Below are 16268 nucleotides of genomic sequence, written 5' to 3' on the forward strand. Positions count from 1 at the left end.
GACTTGCCTCCCACACTGCACTGTTGTGTAGGAAGTGTAGAGAAATAGCCAATAGTGTGTGTAAACTTGTGACAATAAAGTAATATTGAAAATGTTATCGTTTCATTCATTCATTTATACTCAATTAGAACTTTTTTCTGAATACACTTCATATATGTACTAAACCAATAGTACATTTCATTCATTCATGAAACAGTTGTTCATACATTCATGAAAATGGTGTAAACACATGCAACATTTTCATGAATCTAAGTCACATAAAAAAAAAAAAAACTTTTTGACCTTATGATATTGTCACTGAACTGCAGGGAGATATTCAGCTGTTTACATATGATGCAAAGATAGAAAAGGTTATTTGAAGTGCATTTGTGGCTATTCAGAAAGATATAAATAAGCTGGAAGGGTAAAAAAATGACTAGCAACATCAAGTTAATGAGTTAAGTGTTAAGGTTTTGAAATTTGAGATCCACAGATAGGAGCCTAAATATTCTACTCTTGGTAAGAGATCTTAGGATGACGGTGGATAGAAATATGAAGTTGAGGGAACATACTGCAAGAAAAGGGGGGGGGGGTTGAAGATAACCCAGAGGACTGCTGCAACCTAGAAGTATGTTAATTAGAAAATACAAGAGGGATGGTGCCATTGTATGGTGAGATTAGACTATATATGGATTGCTGTGCTTAGATCTGATCACCAGGATTTGAAGGTTGGGAAGAAATTTGAAAGAGAGAGAGGGTAAAGGCAGTTTAAGAAAAATTATATCAGGACTGTGGAACGTAACACTCATTATGAAGACAAATTCATGACATGAAATCTATATTAGGCGGATTGAATAGATGATATGACAAAGACATTTAAGTTGTTGAAAGTTATTTACTGCATGGACACTGAATAGATTTTTGATGTAGCAGAACAAGGGTGGGGGAAAAGAGACAATTTCTGGAGGTTGCATAAGGGAATGGTGAGTAAAAGAATTTTAGCACAGAGAGTAGCCAAGGTGGAATGCATTGCCTGAGAAGGAGATATGAGTGCAGAATATCAAATAATTTAAGCAGGAATGTGATAGATTTTGTTACTTAAACATAAAGAGCCAATAGGCTTCATTTTGGCGATATAAACGTTATTTAAATTAAGGGGATATTAAATCCCACATTGTTTTAAAACCAAATAAGAAACTCAAAGATTGGAATCAGAGAGTTTCATACCGAATATAGTAAACTATAAAAGTATCGGTGATTACTAGCGTGAGCTAATGCAAGTAGTCCTAGTACGTAGTACAATCTCAGGCAACTCGCAGCAAAGGTGGTAAAGTTCTGATCGCTATTCTTGGTATTTTCCATAATGTAAAAACACATTTCCTAGGAAATGTATGGTGTTATTACATTATGGTGGGAGGTCACTACCCAGACCGGTTTCAGCCTTTTTTGAGGCTTCATCAGTGAGTAGCTAGACCAAATAGATATCAAAGGGTATAGCGAAAAGAACTTATATACTCTGCTATACGAGTTGTCAAAAAGGTGCAACCATTAAGTTACTTAAATATAAAGAGCCAATAGGCTTCATTTTGGCGATATAAACATTATTTAAATTAAGGGGATATTAAATCCCACATTGTTTTAAAACCGAATAAGAAACTCAGAGATTGGAATTAGAGAGTTTCATGCCGATACTTTTATAGTAAACTATAAAAGTATCGGTGATTACTAGTGCGAGCTAATGCAAGTAGTCCTAGTACATAGTACAATCTCGGGCAACTCGCAACAAAGGTGGTAAAGTTCTATCAGGACTGTGGTAAAATTATATCAGGACTGTGGAATGTAACACTCATTATGAAGACAAATTCATGACATGAAATCTATAGAGTTGGGTGGATTGAATAGATGATATGACAAAGACATTCAAGTTGTTGAAAGTTATTTACTGCATGGACACTGAATAGATTTTTGATGTAGCAGAACAAGGGGTGGGGCAAAAGAGACAATTTCTGGAGGTTGCATAAGGGAATGGTGAGTAAAAGAATTTTAGCACAGAGACACGCTAGTAATCGCCGATACTTTTATAGTTTACTATATTCGGCATGAAACTCTCTGATTCCAATCTTTGAGTTTCTTATTCGGTTTTAAAACAATGTGGGATTTAATATCCCCTTAATTTATATAATAGATTTTGTGTTGCTCTTTAGGATGACTCTCATGACTCCAACAGAAAACATGAATAAAAATAATAAGTATTTCTGATTTTATTCAATAACAGGCCTTACATTTCAGTCTACTTTTGTATATACTAAAGAGATTGATGGGACCACAGGAATATGTTTGTTGAAAGCAATGCCAACTGGCAGCATCATATATTTCTATTTTTTTCATATTTTTTAATTTTTTTATTGTGTTTACTATTTATGAATGAGAGTGCTCATTTTATAAAGCAGTAAGTCATATGATATTTGGACTTATTGGGAAGCAGGGAGACTAGAGACTAGATAATGAAATCAAGGTTTTCTGTAAATTTTCCATACTCTGCAACAGGGGCAAAAGAGATTTTAACCAATTGTAGTAAATTTCATTTGGTTAACAATGAACCGCAGGAAGATATTCAATTTATGCAGTCTGTAGACTGTATGTTGCATAACTAGGATATGTGCCACATAAGCTTTTTTGATAGTATTTATCCTTAACTGCTGAAATCATATATATATATACACACGTTACATAATTTCAGTATCATAGCACAACTACAAGATACACCGAAGAGTCAAAACGTTATGACCATTATACAATGTCGGTCCTCCATCTGCTGCCAAAACAGCTCTTATCCGGTGAGGCATCAATGCTACAAGATTTCTAAAGGTTTCTTGTGGTATGGTACCAACACATAACAAGCAAATCTTTTAACTCTTGTACGTTACGTGATTGAGCCACTGCAGAGCAGATCTGCTGTTCCAACACAAACCACAGATGCTTGATTAATGTCTGGGGATATAAATTAAAGATACCAAGAAATTATATGCTTGGTTTAATCCTTTATCCAAGTGTAAGCAAACAAAGTTTGTGCCTGAAGTATTTTCAGGACTGGGCAACTCATATATAGAAACTAAGACTCCACATCACTTGCCTTAGCATCCCATAATGAAAGGCACATCTCGCAGACATGTATAATGCTATGCATTATGACCAGTTTCAACTTTTATCGAGGTCTCTTCAGTGGGAGCCAGACCCAGAAGTGATACTAAGGTTGAAGTAATGCAGAAGTCATATTTTCATCTACGAGTTGCCAAAAGGTGTCACACCTTATTGTTAAATTACTCTGGATAATTTTTTTTTCTTCCCACTTCTATTACTACAGAACACCTGAAAAGAAAAGTTTTGCTTACACTTGGATAAAGGATTAAACCAAGTATATAATTTCTTGGTATCTTTAATGTATAGTTTAACCAAGTGAAAAAACTTTTAATGTCTGGGGAATTTGGAGGCGAGGGCAATATCTGGAAGTCTTCCTCATGTTCTGCAAACCATTCTTGCACAATCCAGACAGTGTGGCATGGTGCATTATCCTGCTTAGGTAGTTTAGGTAGGTGGTAGACACCATAGTTTCCTGTACATGAATGACTGGACCCAGAATTCCCAGCCATCCACATGGTGCAAGAGGAAGTGAGATTCATGGGAGCAGACCACCTTCTGCTCATGTAAAGTCTAGTTTTGATGCTAATGTGCTCATTTGAGGTGCTTTTGACAATGAATCTGTGTGTTGTGAAACATTACACCTGTGAGCACCCCCCACAAGCCTTGCTATCTCAGAAATGCTATGAACAAGACATCTGACCGTTACAATTTGGCCTTTGTCAAACTCACTTAAGTCCACTGCTTCTTAACAGAGCACAGTATCTGGTATTATTTATACCATTTCATGACCTACACAAGTGATGTCGTTTCCCTGCAGTTGCTTCAATTTGTATGAAGACACTGGTCCTAATGTTTTGGCTCTTCGATGTATGTTATTATTATTATTATTTTCGGGCTACTCCAGGGAGTCCTTAGACTCATTGAGGGAGGCCCTAAACATCATGTCCACACAACTATACGACATTCTCACAGTATCTATCATACCTTGCCTTGAACTCGCTCACTGTCATAGCACCCACAACAGACTCTGGCAGCTTATTTCACTCATTTACCACTCTAAAAGTAAAGAACCCAGCTCTAACACCACTGCTAACCACACTCTTGCCCAGCTTCCATAGGTGTCCTCTAGTTCTCCCACCACCAGTCTTGATCTCAAAAATATCCTCTGAATTAATCTTATAGAATCCTTTTAGCAATTTGAATGTCTCAATCATATCTTCCCTTTTCTGCCTATCAACCAGTTTCTGCAACCCACAAATCATCTTCAACCTGTTCTCATATGGTTCATTCCATAGACCTGCTATCATCTTAGTCACTCATCTCTGGATCCTCTCCACCTCCTCCCCATCAAGAAGGAACTGAGGTGACCAAATCTGGGCACAGTAGTCAAGATGAGGTCTTATCAAGGCTCGGCACAGAGGTACAATAACTTGCTTGTTAAGGTATTTTTCAACAACCAAGTGAGTTGATTTAGATACTTTTGCAATGTGCCCAATAAATTTCATCTCCCTATCCACCAACACTCCCAAGTCTCTGGCCTCATCAATCTCTTGGAGTACAGTTCCACCCATGTGGTATACTGCTGCTAATCTTTTCACCCCAAAATGCATAACCTTACATTTTGTCACATTAAATTGACATCCATTCTCCTTATCCCAGAACTCCAATCTATCTAAGTCATCCTGCAAGACTTTGACATCTTCTGCATTCACTATCCCCCTCCCCAACTTTGCATCATCAGCAAACAAATGAACTGTTCCACATAGATCCTTCCCTATATCGTTAATGAACAGATTAAATAGAAGTGGTCCAAGAACAGAACCCTGTGGCACCCCACTAGTCACAGGCCGTCTTTTGGACTCCACTCCTGAATAAACCACTCTTTGATATCTCTCCATCAACCACCCACCTATCCATCTCACCAACCCTATATCCATTCCCATATGTTGTAGTTTATGGATTAGAATTCCATGTGGTATCCTGTCAAACCCCTTTGCCAGGTCCAGCAGTATCACTGTAAACCCATTTCCCTTATCCAGTTCAGCCGTCACCTTGTTATAAAACTTGAGCAAGTTACTCAGGCATGATCTACTCTTTACAAAGCCATGCTATCCCCTGTACAGTATCTCATTTTCATCAATCCATTCCTGTATTTTTCTCTTGACTACTTTCTCCAAGACCTTGACAACAACTCCTGATATGCTGATCGATCGGTAATTTGCCACCATAGTCTTGGATCCTCCTTTATGCAGTGAAACTATTTTCCCCTCTTTCCACGCCTTCGGGACTAAACCAGACCCGAGACTCAGATTAAACAAAATGGTCAAGGGCACTGATAATTCCTTAGCCGCTTCACGCAAGACCCGTGCCAGTATACCATCCAATCCCACAGATGTATTCACATTAAGGTTCTGTAATAGACTATTCACCTCCACTTCATTTATCACAATTCCCGTATAAACTAATGGCTCCTTCATTTTTTCAATGTCACCTGGATGATATACTTTTGCAAAGTGGTCATTCAGTAACTCCACTATATCGACTGGTTCAGTGACTTCCTTACCATCGTCATTCCTTAAAATCATTTTGCCATGTACAGTTTTTTTCTTGCTTGCAGCATATTGAAAGAACTGTTTGGGATTCTCTTTTGCTTGCATAGCTAGTTTCCTTTCATAATCGGCTTTTGCTGTTTTTACCACACTCGTTACCCTTCTGGCCTGCACTTTATACTGTTCGTGTGCCTGCAGGTCACCCCTTTCTTTAAATTCCCTCCACATTTGTTTCTTTTTTTGCAGCTCAAGCTTAATAGTGTTATTCATTCATTTAACCCCTACTTGTTTTACTATTCGGACCCTAGGTATACAATCAGCCATAACCTCCTGTCAATTACATGCTGTCTCAGATAGTTATCCCTTAATAATTGAATAAAATCCATTTACTTCCTCACATGTGTCCTCTCCTCCTTCCAATCAATGTTACCATAATTAAAATCCCCCATAATAATTACCCTCCTTCCACTCATTTCATCAATTTGTTTATGCATACTATCTCCACCATCTATTCCATCACCTGGTCTATAGCAGCACCCAACTATATATTTTATTCTGCCAGTCTCAATCTCACACCAAATAGTCTCAAATGAGCTCCTTTCACTATCCTGCAATACAACTTCAATTCTCCTTGGCTGCAGTTCATCAGCTATCATCAATAACACCCCTCCCCCCATTTTATTCTCTCTCTGTCCCTCCTAAACACATTCTATCCCACTAACTATATCATCTTTCATCAGCCATGTTTCACTAATGCCAATAACCTGTGGCCAGGAAGAGCCAATCAAGGCCAAAAATTCTTCCTTCTTGTTCCTAATACTCCTGGCATTAGTATACATGAAATGCAGTGATCCCTTTGTCCCACCCTTATCTTGATGCGTTATTCTAAATGTCCCATTCCCATTTTTTGTCCTTAATGCTAGCTCAGGTACATTATATACATTTTTACACTCAACTGTCTCATTGATGTCTGCATATCCACTCCCCCAGTTCCTTGGTAGTTCTAGTTTCCCTGGTTCTGCACATCCATTTTCACTTCATTCATCAACACTTTTTCCAGTCTTCACACACCAAGTCCATTCAAATGCAGGCTATCCGTCTTGTATAAGTCCTTTCACCCATCAAACTCATTTCACACGTCCACGAATTCCACACCACACCATCTGCATAACCTGCGCATAATGTCATTTGCGATTATGGCCCTCCTCCTAAACTCCTCTCTGTCATACCGCAGCAACAGACTCACTATTCTAACTCTGTCACTCTTTTCTTTCGCTACCTTTAACAATACTTTCAAGTCCTCTCTCATGTTTAAATTGTTTATAGTCATAAAAAGAATGATGTGCATGATGTCAACCTGAAAGATACAGAATACGTGCAGGTGCAGAATATGAAACATGCATTGCAAATTCTTCATTATAAACATATACTGATGAAGAGTATGCTGAATTCCTTTTCTTCCCCCCCCCCCCCCCGCTCTGTGAGTGGCATGATTATAATATATAAGCACATGTAGATACTAAGGATGTCCATGTGGAGAGGTTCAATAAGAGAAGTGAGTGAGTGAATATGAGTATGCAGGAAGTGTGACATGCTCATGGGCAATGAGAATCAGAGAGAGAGAGAGAGAGAGAGAGAGAGAAAAAGATAGTTTACCTGATAGTAATTAGAGAGATTGAATTGGTAAAACAACAGTGCAACTGATGGCAGACATGAATGTCAGTGAAAAAAGAGAGTGAAGCTGATGGAAATGTGACAAACATTAATGGGAGTGAGCAAGTGATTCAAAATATAAAAGCAGAGTTGATGATGATGAAGCAAGAGATGAAGCACGTGTAGCATGAAATGAGAAGAATTGTACCTATGCATGGAAGGAAGAATGAGGAGGAATAGAATGAAAAATGGAAGTGTGAAAGAAATAATGAATGATTCAAGAGTTGCTCTGTATGAAGATTCAATTAAGGTGTGGTGATTGAGAAAGGTGTGGTAATAAAGAACATCTCGGGATGCAGAACATATAAGGAACTTTTTCGAACAGCAAGGAATAGAGAAGACTGGAAGATCCTGCTCAAGAGAAGACTCAACCCATCTTAGACGGAAGAGAAGAAGAAGAAGATTGAGAAAGTGCATAATGTTTGATTTCAGAGATAGAATGAGCAGAGTAATTGAGGTATTAGATATGACAACTAAGCAAAAGATTTGATAGTGGCAGGAGGAATAAATAACTTGGTTAGGAAATAAGAAGAACATGAGAATGGATATCAGGAGGTTGGTGAGAAGTGTAAAAGATAAGTTTCATAAGAAAGATAGTCAGTGTGGCCCATGTATAACAGTGATAAGTTGAGATGGTAAGCCAAGATCATAAATGGTATGTTAATGGACCTATGTGAGGAGAAATGTCTGCATTTTGTAAATGCATGGATGAATTTGAATGACAGATGGAACTGTATAAAAAGAGAGAAACACGGCAAGATACACTGCATTGAAATGGTTTTGGTGTGAGTAACTACAGAGGCTATTGCTGAAAGAGAGAGTACTGACCACAGGGAAGAGAAGATCTGAGGAAGTAAGAAGTGAAATAGAAGAGACTGCAGAAGAGTTGAGAATGGAGAGGTGAACAGCATGAGTGAAAGGAATGAGAGAGCAGCAACACAAGACAGACAGGTAAATGGGAGAAGGGGGAGGGTAGAGAGAGACACTGCAAGCAAAATGTGGATTCCAGATGCAGAAGTTAGCATGCAAGTAGACCAAAAAGTAGACCCGGGATGTGTGGGAGTGTTTAGGTCTCAAGGTTCTAGGATTAGTGGGTATAGAGAGGAAATGGCTAGGGAAAGTATGGAGTCACATCTGAAAAATGATGTCAGTGGGATGTGTTATAAGATCCAGAAGTGAATTTGTTATGAGTTCTAAAGATATCCAAAATATGTGGAATGAAATTGTTGTATTCATTTTGCCTAAAAATTGTTGGAATAAGTGAGATAGAGTTTGATGAGAACAACATCCAGGAACAAAGATGGAGTACGATGCTTTTGTGAAAACTAACAGTGTAGAAAGAAAGGAGTGCTATTGATGGTAGCAGGAGAGGAAGGGGGGGGGGTTCTATCCATCCAAGGTGGAGATGCAAGTGGAAAACAGTGGCAGCAGTTTTGAGGCAGTATGGTGTCAAGTAGAGGTGAATTGGATGAAATATTCAGTTGAATGTTGTTAATTTCCTTCTCACTGCCCTCCAGTGAGGTGAGTAATGAGTTGGTGGTTTGCTGAAAGAGTAGAATGAATGAAGTGTACTATCATCAGCAAAACTGTGAATTAGATTAATGGATGAGAGCAGGTCATTTTTGAGGCAGTATGGTGTCAAGTAGAGGTGAATTGGATGAAATATTCAGTTGAATGTTGTTAATTTCCTTCTCACTGCCCTCCAGTGAGGTGAGTAATGAGTTGGTGGTTTGCTGAAAGAGTAGAATGAATGAAGTGTACTATCATCAGCAAAACTGTGAATTAGATTAATGGATGAGAGCAGGTCATTTATGTGCAGAAGAAAGAGGATATGTAATAGAACAGAGCCTTGAGCTACACACTCACATTGGTGGTGAAGTTTGAAGAGAAGGTACCATCCACCATGACATATATGAAAATGATCAGAGAGAAAGCTGGCTATCCAGTTACAGAGGGCAGGCAAAGTAAGGCAATTTGTTTAGTAGGCCTCGATGGTGAACACAACCAAAAGCTTTGAAGGTGTAAGAGTGACAACAAAGGTTTCTCCGAATCTTTCCATGGTATACCTCTGTACCGAGCCTTGATAAGACCTCATCTCGACTACTGTGCCCAGATTTAGTCACTGAGGTTTCTTCTTGATGGGGAGGAGGTGGAGAGGATCCAGAGGCGAGTGACCAAGATGACAGCAGGCCTATGGAATGAACCTTATGAGAACAGGTTGAAGATTTGTGGGTTGCAGAAATTAGTTGATAGGCAGAAAAGGGGAGATATGATTGAGACATTCAAATTGCTAAAGGGTTTCTATAGGATTAATTCAGAGGATATTTTTGAGATCAGGACTGGTGGTGAGAGAACTAGGGGACATCTATGGAAGCTGGGCAAGAGTGTGGTTAGCAAGGGTGTTAGAGCTGGGTTCTTTACTTTTAGAGTGGTAAATATGAGTGGAGTAACCTGCCAGAGTCTGTTGTGGGTGCTATGAAAGTGAATGAGTTCAAGGCAAGGTATGATAGATACCGTGAGAATATCGAATAGTTGTGTGGACATGATGTTTAGGGCCTCCCTCGATGAGTCTAAGGACTCCCTGAGTCGCCCGTAATAATAATGATATGTGCCATGAGAAACCTCCAGAGGTGGACAATGTAGGCTAAGAAGGTCAGTTGTGATCTAGATTTTCAGAATCCATACTGGTGGTTGCTGATTAACTGGTCCACTAGGTAGGTGGAGAAGTTGACTAATTGGATGACAGACTTTTTTTTGGGGGGGGGGGGCTGTGGATGGACAAGACATTTTTTTTTTCTATTTTTATTAGTTTTATAACTTTTTAAGATCAGGCCTCTAATAAGTAATGAAATTCATCTCCCACCTACAGATAATCACAAAGCATCCATTCCCACAGAAGCAAAATCCCTCTGCTCAATACCATAACAATTCCATGAACAGAGGGTTTATGCCCTCTTAAAGTTCTTCCATGATTCTGATGAGAACTAACAGTTCAAAACAGGTGTCGGGCCAGTGAAACCTTAATCAAATGCACTAATAAAAGGCAAATATATGGCCTTCTGGCCAGTTTGTGTATTTTAAGTAGAACAAAATAGTGCAATTTTGATGCTGAAGATTGTATTCACATAAGCTCTCTCTTTCTAAGTTTCAATTTATATCATTATTATTACGGGTAACTCCATGGAGTCAGTATTACTATGAAATAAAGTTGGGTTTTTAATATCCTTATTTTTATTATCTGTGTATGCTTTTATTTTCTATACATGTATGTTTGTAATAGTTTCTTTGAGCGATAAAAAATTACAATACCATTCTCCAATCTTATCAATAATATACATTCAAACTATAGAAAATAGATGAGTCACTATATGCAAGAAACATCTTTTCCAGTAAGAAAAAATTATGTCCACTGTAAAAACAACAACAGAGAATAACAAATCTTGTTTGTTACTCCATTGTTTAGTATTTTTAGCAATAATGTAATTTTTTTTCCTACTGTGAGTAATCAATTCTGTTCCTTTTTTTTTTATTTTGTTTATTTTATCTCTCTCACTTTTAGTGTTACCATAGTTAGAAAGTTATTTCAAATAGTTATTATTATAGTAATTATTGGACCAAAAATTCTAAATCTGACATCAAACTTTTGAAACTGATGAAATTTATCAGACAAAGACAAACAAATTCACATAATATATATTTTTAGATGGAGATGATCATGAACCTTTGAAAAGACAGTGATTACTGCTATGTATTTTCATATTTGCTTAAGCAAATATGAAAATACATAGCAGTAATCACTGCTATGTATTTTCAAAAATTTCACTTAGTTGTTTACAGTTTTATTATTTTATAATAAAATTTTATTATTTTATAATTTATTGTCACTTGATATTTAAATTAGACTGTCCAGTAAATAAACCTTAAGTAATAAGCTGTCTTAATGCCATTTGTTTAATGAATAAACAAGTGCATGATATTTTTTTGTTTATTCATTTATAATTTTTCAAAAATTACTATAATTTTCCAGATTTGAAAATCAGTTGATCAAAGGAATACATTTGTTTAAGTATTTTTAATTAATAAAAAATGTATGAAATTAATTCTGAATATATATATATATATATATATATTTTTTTTTTTTTTTCTGAAGAATATAATACTATGATTAGACCTGTATTAACTGTATGGAATCACTACACTCATCATAAGTATATCATTCTATTGTTAGTCATACCATTTGACATGACAGAGTATGGTATATCATACCATACTCTGTCACTGCTCTTTTATACATTTCTAATAAACACATTGTTCTTACTGTTTTTTATTTGATTAAAAAATAATTTTAAAATTTACTTACTGCTGCAGTCCTAGCTGGAAGATGTTGTCTTGTGGTCATATCATTTTCTCTTTCCATATTGAAATCTCCACACAAACCACACAGCTGTTTTTGATATTCCGGAGGAGAATGAATCTTGATTAGACCAGATTTATGCCATTCAAAGAGAAATCCTTTATCAGTTGTTACTAATACTGAAGAATTTAAAGCTTCTACGTGAATAATATCACTTTTGTAAGGTAGTTTAATGTTTATACCATCTATTAAAACAGTATTTTGTGGACTTATCACAACCTGAACACAATGAACATAGATGTAAAGGACTTTTTCAGTTGTATTCTGATACCAGTTTTCAAATCTAACACTGAAATCCCCATTTATGCAATCTTCTACCAGTGTATAGCGGCATCTACCAGAAAATTCAAATTCCATACCATCAAATGTATGGAATGTATTATTTGAGAAAAGTGAACAAGTTGATAATTCTGAAAGAAAAAAAAAAAAATAATAAATATAAAATATATATATATATATATATATAACATTCACCACTAAATCACATATGATTCCATTTTCTTAGATAAAGGAACAAGTTAATTTTTAAAAAATTACATTCACCCCTTTCGAAAATCAGATGTTATATAAAGAAACCTTTGCATATGCGAGTAATGTCTTTATATATATAGTATATTATAAAATTATTAATGATGGGGGGGGGTGAGATGTTCTTGAGAGATACATGTGCTGACTCATTCTTACCGGCAGTATTGTTTTGGTAAGAATGAGCCAGCACATTATAGTAATATATTGATAATAGTAATATATTGTTCATCAAATGTTTACCAGCTCTCTCGGTCTTTGATAAGAAAAAGAGAGATGGTCATGGCATTCCTGGGTGTGTGTGTGAGTGAGAGAGAGACACTATTATACAGCTATAGACAGGATTGAGGAAATTAAGCCTATTTTCATATGAAGAGTTATTGTACTACTATCCATTTTCTAGAATGCTACTATCCATTTTCTACTACACAACAGCAACAGATTGAGTAAGTGTTTGTCATCTGATCTGCTTGATGTGGAATGAAAATCCTGAGTTTCCAGGAGAAAAAACTCTGCTATCTCTGTATGAGATCAGCTAACTCTTCATTTGAAAATATCCATATAAAGATTCCTCTTATCATGATGATGAGAATCACACTCAGGTCTTTATCAACTGAAGGGTACAGTGTCTCATTGTTCTACCAATCGCACCATGTAGGTAATAAGTTGTATAACAGAATACCCAAAAGTGCATTTGATTTTTTATTTGAATTAAAAAAAGTTAATTTTGTGAATGTTTTATATTTCACAAATTTCAAATAATAACAAGGACAAAAAGAAACCAAGCACAAATAAACACACACCAGCAACTATATAATTAAGAATGTTCTTTATCATTACACAATTTACATGGAGCGCTCTGAAAGCAATGGCTTCATTGTGATAGCAACGTATTAGTGAAATTAAAAAAAAAAAAAAATGAAGTTGCTACTTTATTTTTATACACTGTTTCTCAAAAAAACAATCATCCTGCTTTCCTTTCAATACATTTTCTCTGCCACATGAAGTTTTCCAAGCTATCATAGTAAAACTCTCCAGTTTGAAACCATTATTTTCAAAATGAATAACTTTAAGATGCCTTCAATTTAGGAAATAATCAGAAGTCTGATAAAACCAAGGCAAAGATATAACAAGGATGTTCTACAATTGAATTGAAACAAAAAGGTAACCATGATTGCTTTGTTGTTTCAAATTTCTTAATATCTTCAACAGTTTTGTGAAAGTGCTTTAACCTCCCCGCCCCCCATCACCATACCATATTGTCCTAGTGAATGACATTTTTCCTATTCAAAAGATGTCAGCATGCACTTACTAATGGAAGGTTGGCTTCAACTCTTTTTTTTTTTTTTTTTTTTTTTTTTTGGTGTTGGTGAGATAGAATGGCAATATTTCATACATTGACTTTTCATTTCTGGTTCATAAAAACGAAACCAACTTTTGGACTTAAACTTGTGCTTTAGGTCACAAACTAAATTAAATATATTTTTATAATTATGCCTCCTCATATGGAACTCTATCTCTTCACATTTATTAGCATAATAATTTCCTTATCTTGCTTAATAGCTTTTCTGACTTCTGTATGTAATTTCTTATATTCCTCAGTCTCTGTGTTTCTTTGTATCTCCAACTGCCTTCTTTTGATCGTATCCCATGTTGAATCTGATATCCATGCAGGGCTGCGCCAACCCGAGGGTGCAAGGGGTGCACCGCAACCCGAGCAGCAACATTGATAGGGCATCATTTTATGTAGCTAATATCTAATTTGGATTATACAATGCAGTATTAAGGGCGGCCGATAAAAGTTTGCACCCCGGCGGCAAATACCCTTGGCGCCTTTTTAAGCAGTCCAAAGCAGTCTAAGTTTTTTAGAACTCCTCCCTCTCATCAGGGCTATCTGTGTGTGTGTGGGGGGGGGGGGGGGCATAAACAGCCATGATTAACACATTGGCAGGATGAGCCTTAAGTCTATTTAAAAGTCTCCTGTTGTTAACAGGATTATAACCAAGAAGAGCTCTTGCTTGAACTTTCCTCAGTACCACAGCTATCCATGATGCTTTGAGTCACCTCCTGAATAACAACTAGCTTACCAACCTGTCTTTTGAAATTACCTTCTCCATTCCATCTAGTCCCTGTAATTCCTAATGTCAATTTTATACCTCTCCATCTCCTTATAGACAATATCAAGAGTACCCATCTATAGACCTCATACATTCCATGTGCCCATGTAAGGTTCATCTACCAGGCTAATTCCATATACCTTCTGTATATATATTCCTTGTTCACAGTAACACTGGCATGCGCAGGAGACTGTAATATACTTTTCAAACAGGATCCTCTGCCTGAGTCCCAAATGTGGTTCTGATTATTCTGCAAACCAACGAATTCAGCATATGAGGATTTTGAAGTGAAGTCGATGCAAGAAAAAAGTGATGAAGTCCTTTCCTCATAATGAGGGTTTTGCTCCTGGTTCATCCCATGTTGACCAGATGGGTTGGGACTTAACCAACTAGTTGAGGCAAATACCTGGGAAAGCAAAGGCAGGCTGCAAAAAGAAATAGTAAAATAGAAAAGATTCATCTTTAGCCCTCGAATGTTCTAATAGCATTTAGGGAAAACAAGAAGAAATGAAGAAAATAAAGAAGGTAGAACCAGTCTACACATAATATAACAGATGTACATTACATAAAGTAAAACATAGTCCAGCATCAGGTACCTTGAGTTTGCCACTCCTGTACTAACTAAAGTTAGCCCTTGAGGTTCATCCATTAAATCGGCTCCCGCATTTGGCCAGTGCTTCCATGAGCTTTCTAAAAATACTTTACTCAATACAGAAAAGAGCAATCAAATTAATTAATAACCTGTCTCTTATCAATTCACTCTCACTATCACATAGGCATTGAGTTTCTGCTACATGTACCTTCTGTATATATTTCTATGATAAATGTACATCAAAACTATCATCGAGAATTCCTTCTCTCCTCTACCAGTTTTCATAGAACATAAGTCCCTGGATGGTCTAACACATGATAAATTCAATATAAGTGTAGAATAGCCATCTTATTACAGCAAACTCGCTCATTAATGAACTACCAAAAGTCCTGACCAAAGCCTGATGATAATACTGCTATTTTAATAGTGAAAATTAATATGCAGTTCCTGTTTCCAATTCCAATTGGAAACAGGAACTGCATGTGAAGAAGAAGCTATGGAAAAGATATAAGGAGACAGGTGAAGAGCAGATGCACGAAGAATATAACACACAGGCCAGGAGAGTGACTGGTATGGTAAGGACGGCGAAACTGGAATAAGAGAAGGGATTGGCACTAAGATCCAAAGAAAATCCTAGGGAATTTTAGCTATGTAGCTACTAGGAGGAGAAATGATTGTGGAAGAATGACATTGTGGGATAAAAATGAGAATAGAGTGACTGATGCAGAGGACATAGTAGAGTTGTGCAATGAACACTTTATTGGAGTATTTCATTCTAGAGAAGTAAGCTTTAATACTAGCGGGATAGGGCAGGTTCGAGGTTTAGAGGTGCAAGAGAAGAATGTGTTCCAAATACTGAGCACTCTGGATGTCAGTAAAGCTGTGGGACTGGATGCTATTTCACTGCAGGTTTTGAGAGCATGTGCTAAAGAATTGACAGCTCCTATGACCTGGCTTTTCATTGAAAGTCTGGCTATGGGAAAGGTACCTAAGGAATGGAGGGAAGGTAAGATAGTGCCATTGCATAAGGGCGGTAGCAGACTGGAAGTGTCTAATTATTGGACAGTTTGTGCGTCATCAGTAGTTGTTAAGATCTTGGAGAAATTAGTGAGGGACTGCATACAGCATTGGGCAGATGAGGGTAATGTTATTGTGAGAATGAACATGGATTTGTGAAGGGGTCACCCTTGTTTTACTAATATGCTAGCCTTTTATAATAAAGTTACAAGAGCAGTAGA

General features: G+C 36.8%; 1 protein-coding gene across 2 annotated transcripts in view; it reads right to left on the reverse strand.

Moving 5' to 3' along the window:
- Nucleotides 1-16268, reverse strand: part of LOC150105803 (sushi, von Willebrand factor type A, EGF and pentraxin domain-containing protein 1-like) — a 358579-nt gene that overhangs the window by 77914 nt on the left and 264397 nt on the right. For both annotated transcript variants that reach the window (XM_090394354.1, XM_090394355.1), the window contains exon 31: nt 11743-12206. In XM_090394354.1, the coding sequence (XP_090250480.1) occupies nt 11743-12206 (464 nt within the window). The remainder of the gene's footprint in view (nt 1-11742; nt 12207-16268) is intronic.

This window comes from Typopeltis vanoorti, chromosome 6 (assembly GCF_054136105.1).
Source record: "Typopeltis vanoorti isolate ZY-2024b chromosome 6, IOZ_Tvanoo_1.0, whole genome shotgun sequence".
NCBI lineage: Eukaryota > Metazoa > Arthropoda > Arachnida > Uropygi > Thelyphonidae > Typopeltis > Typopeltis vanoorti.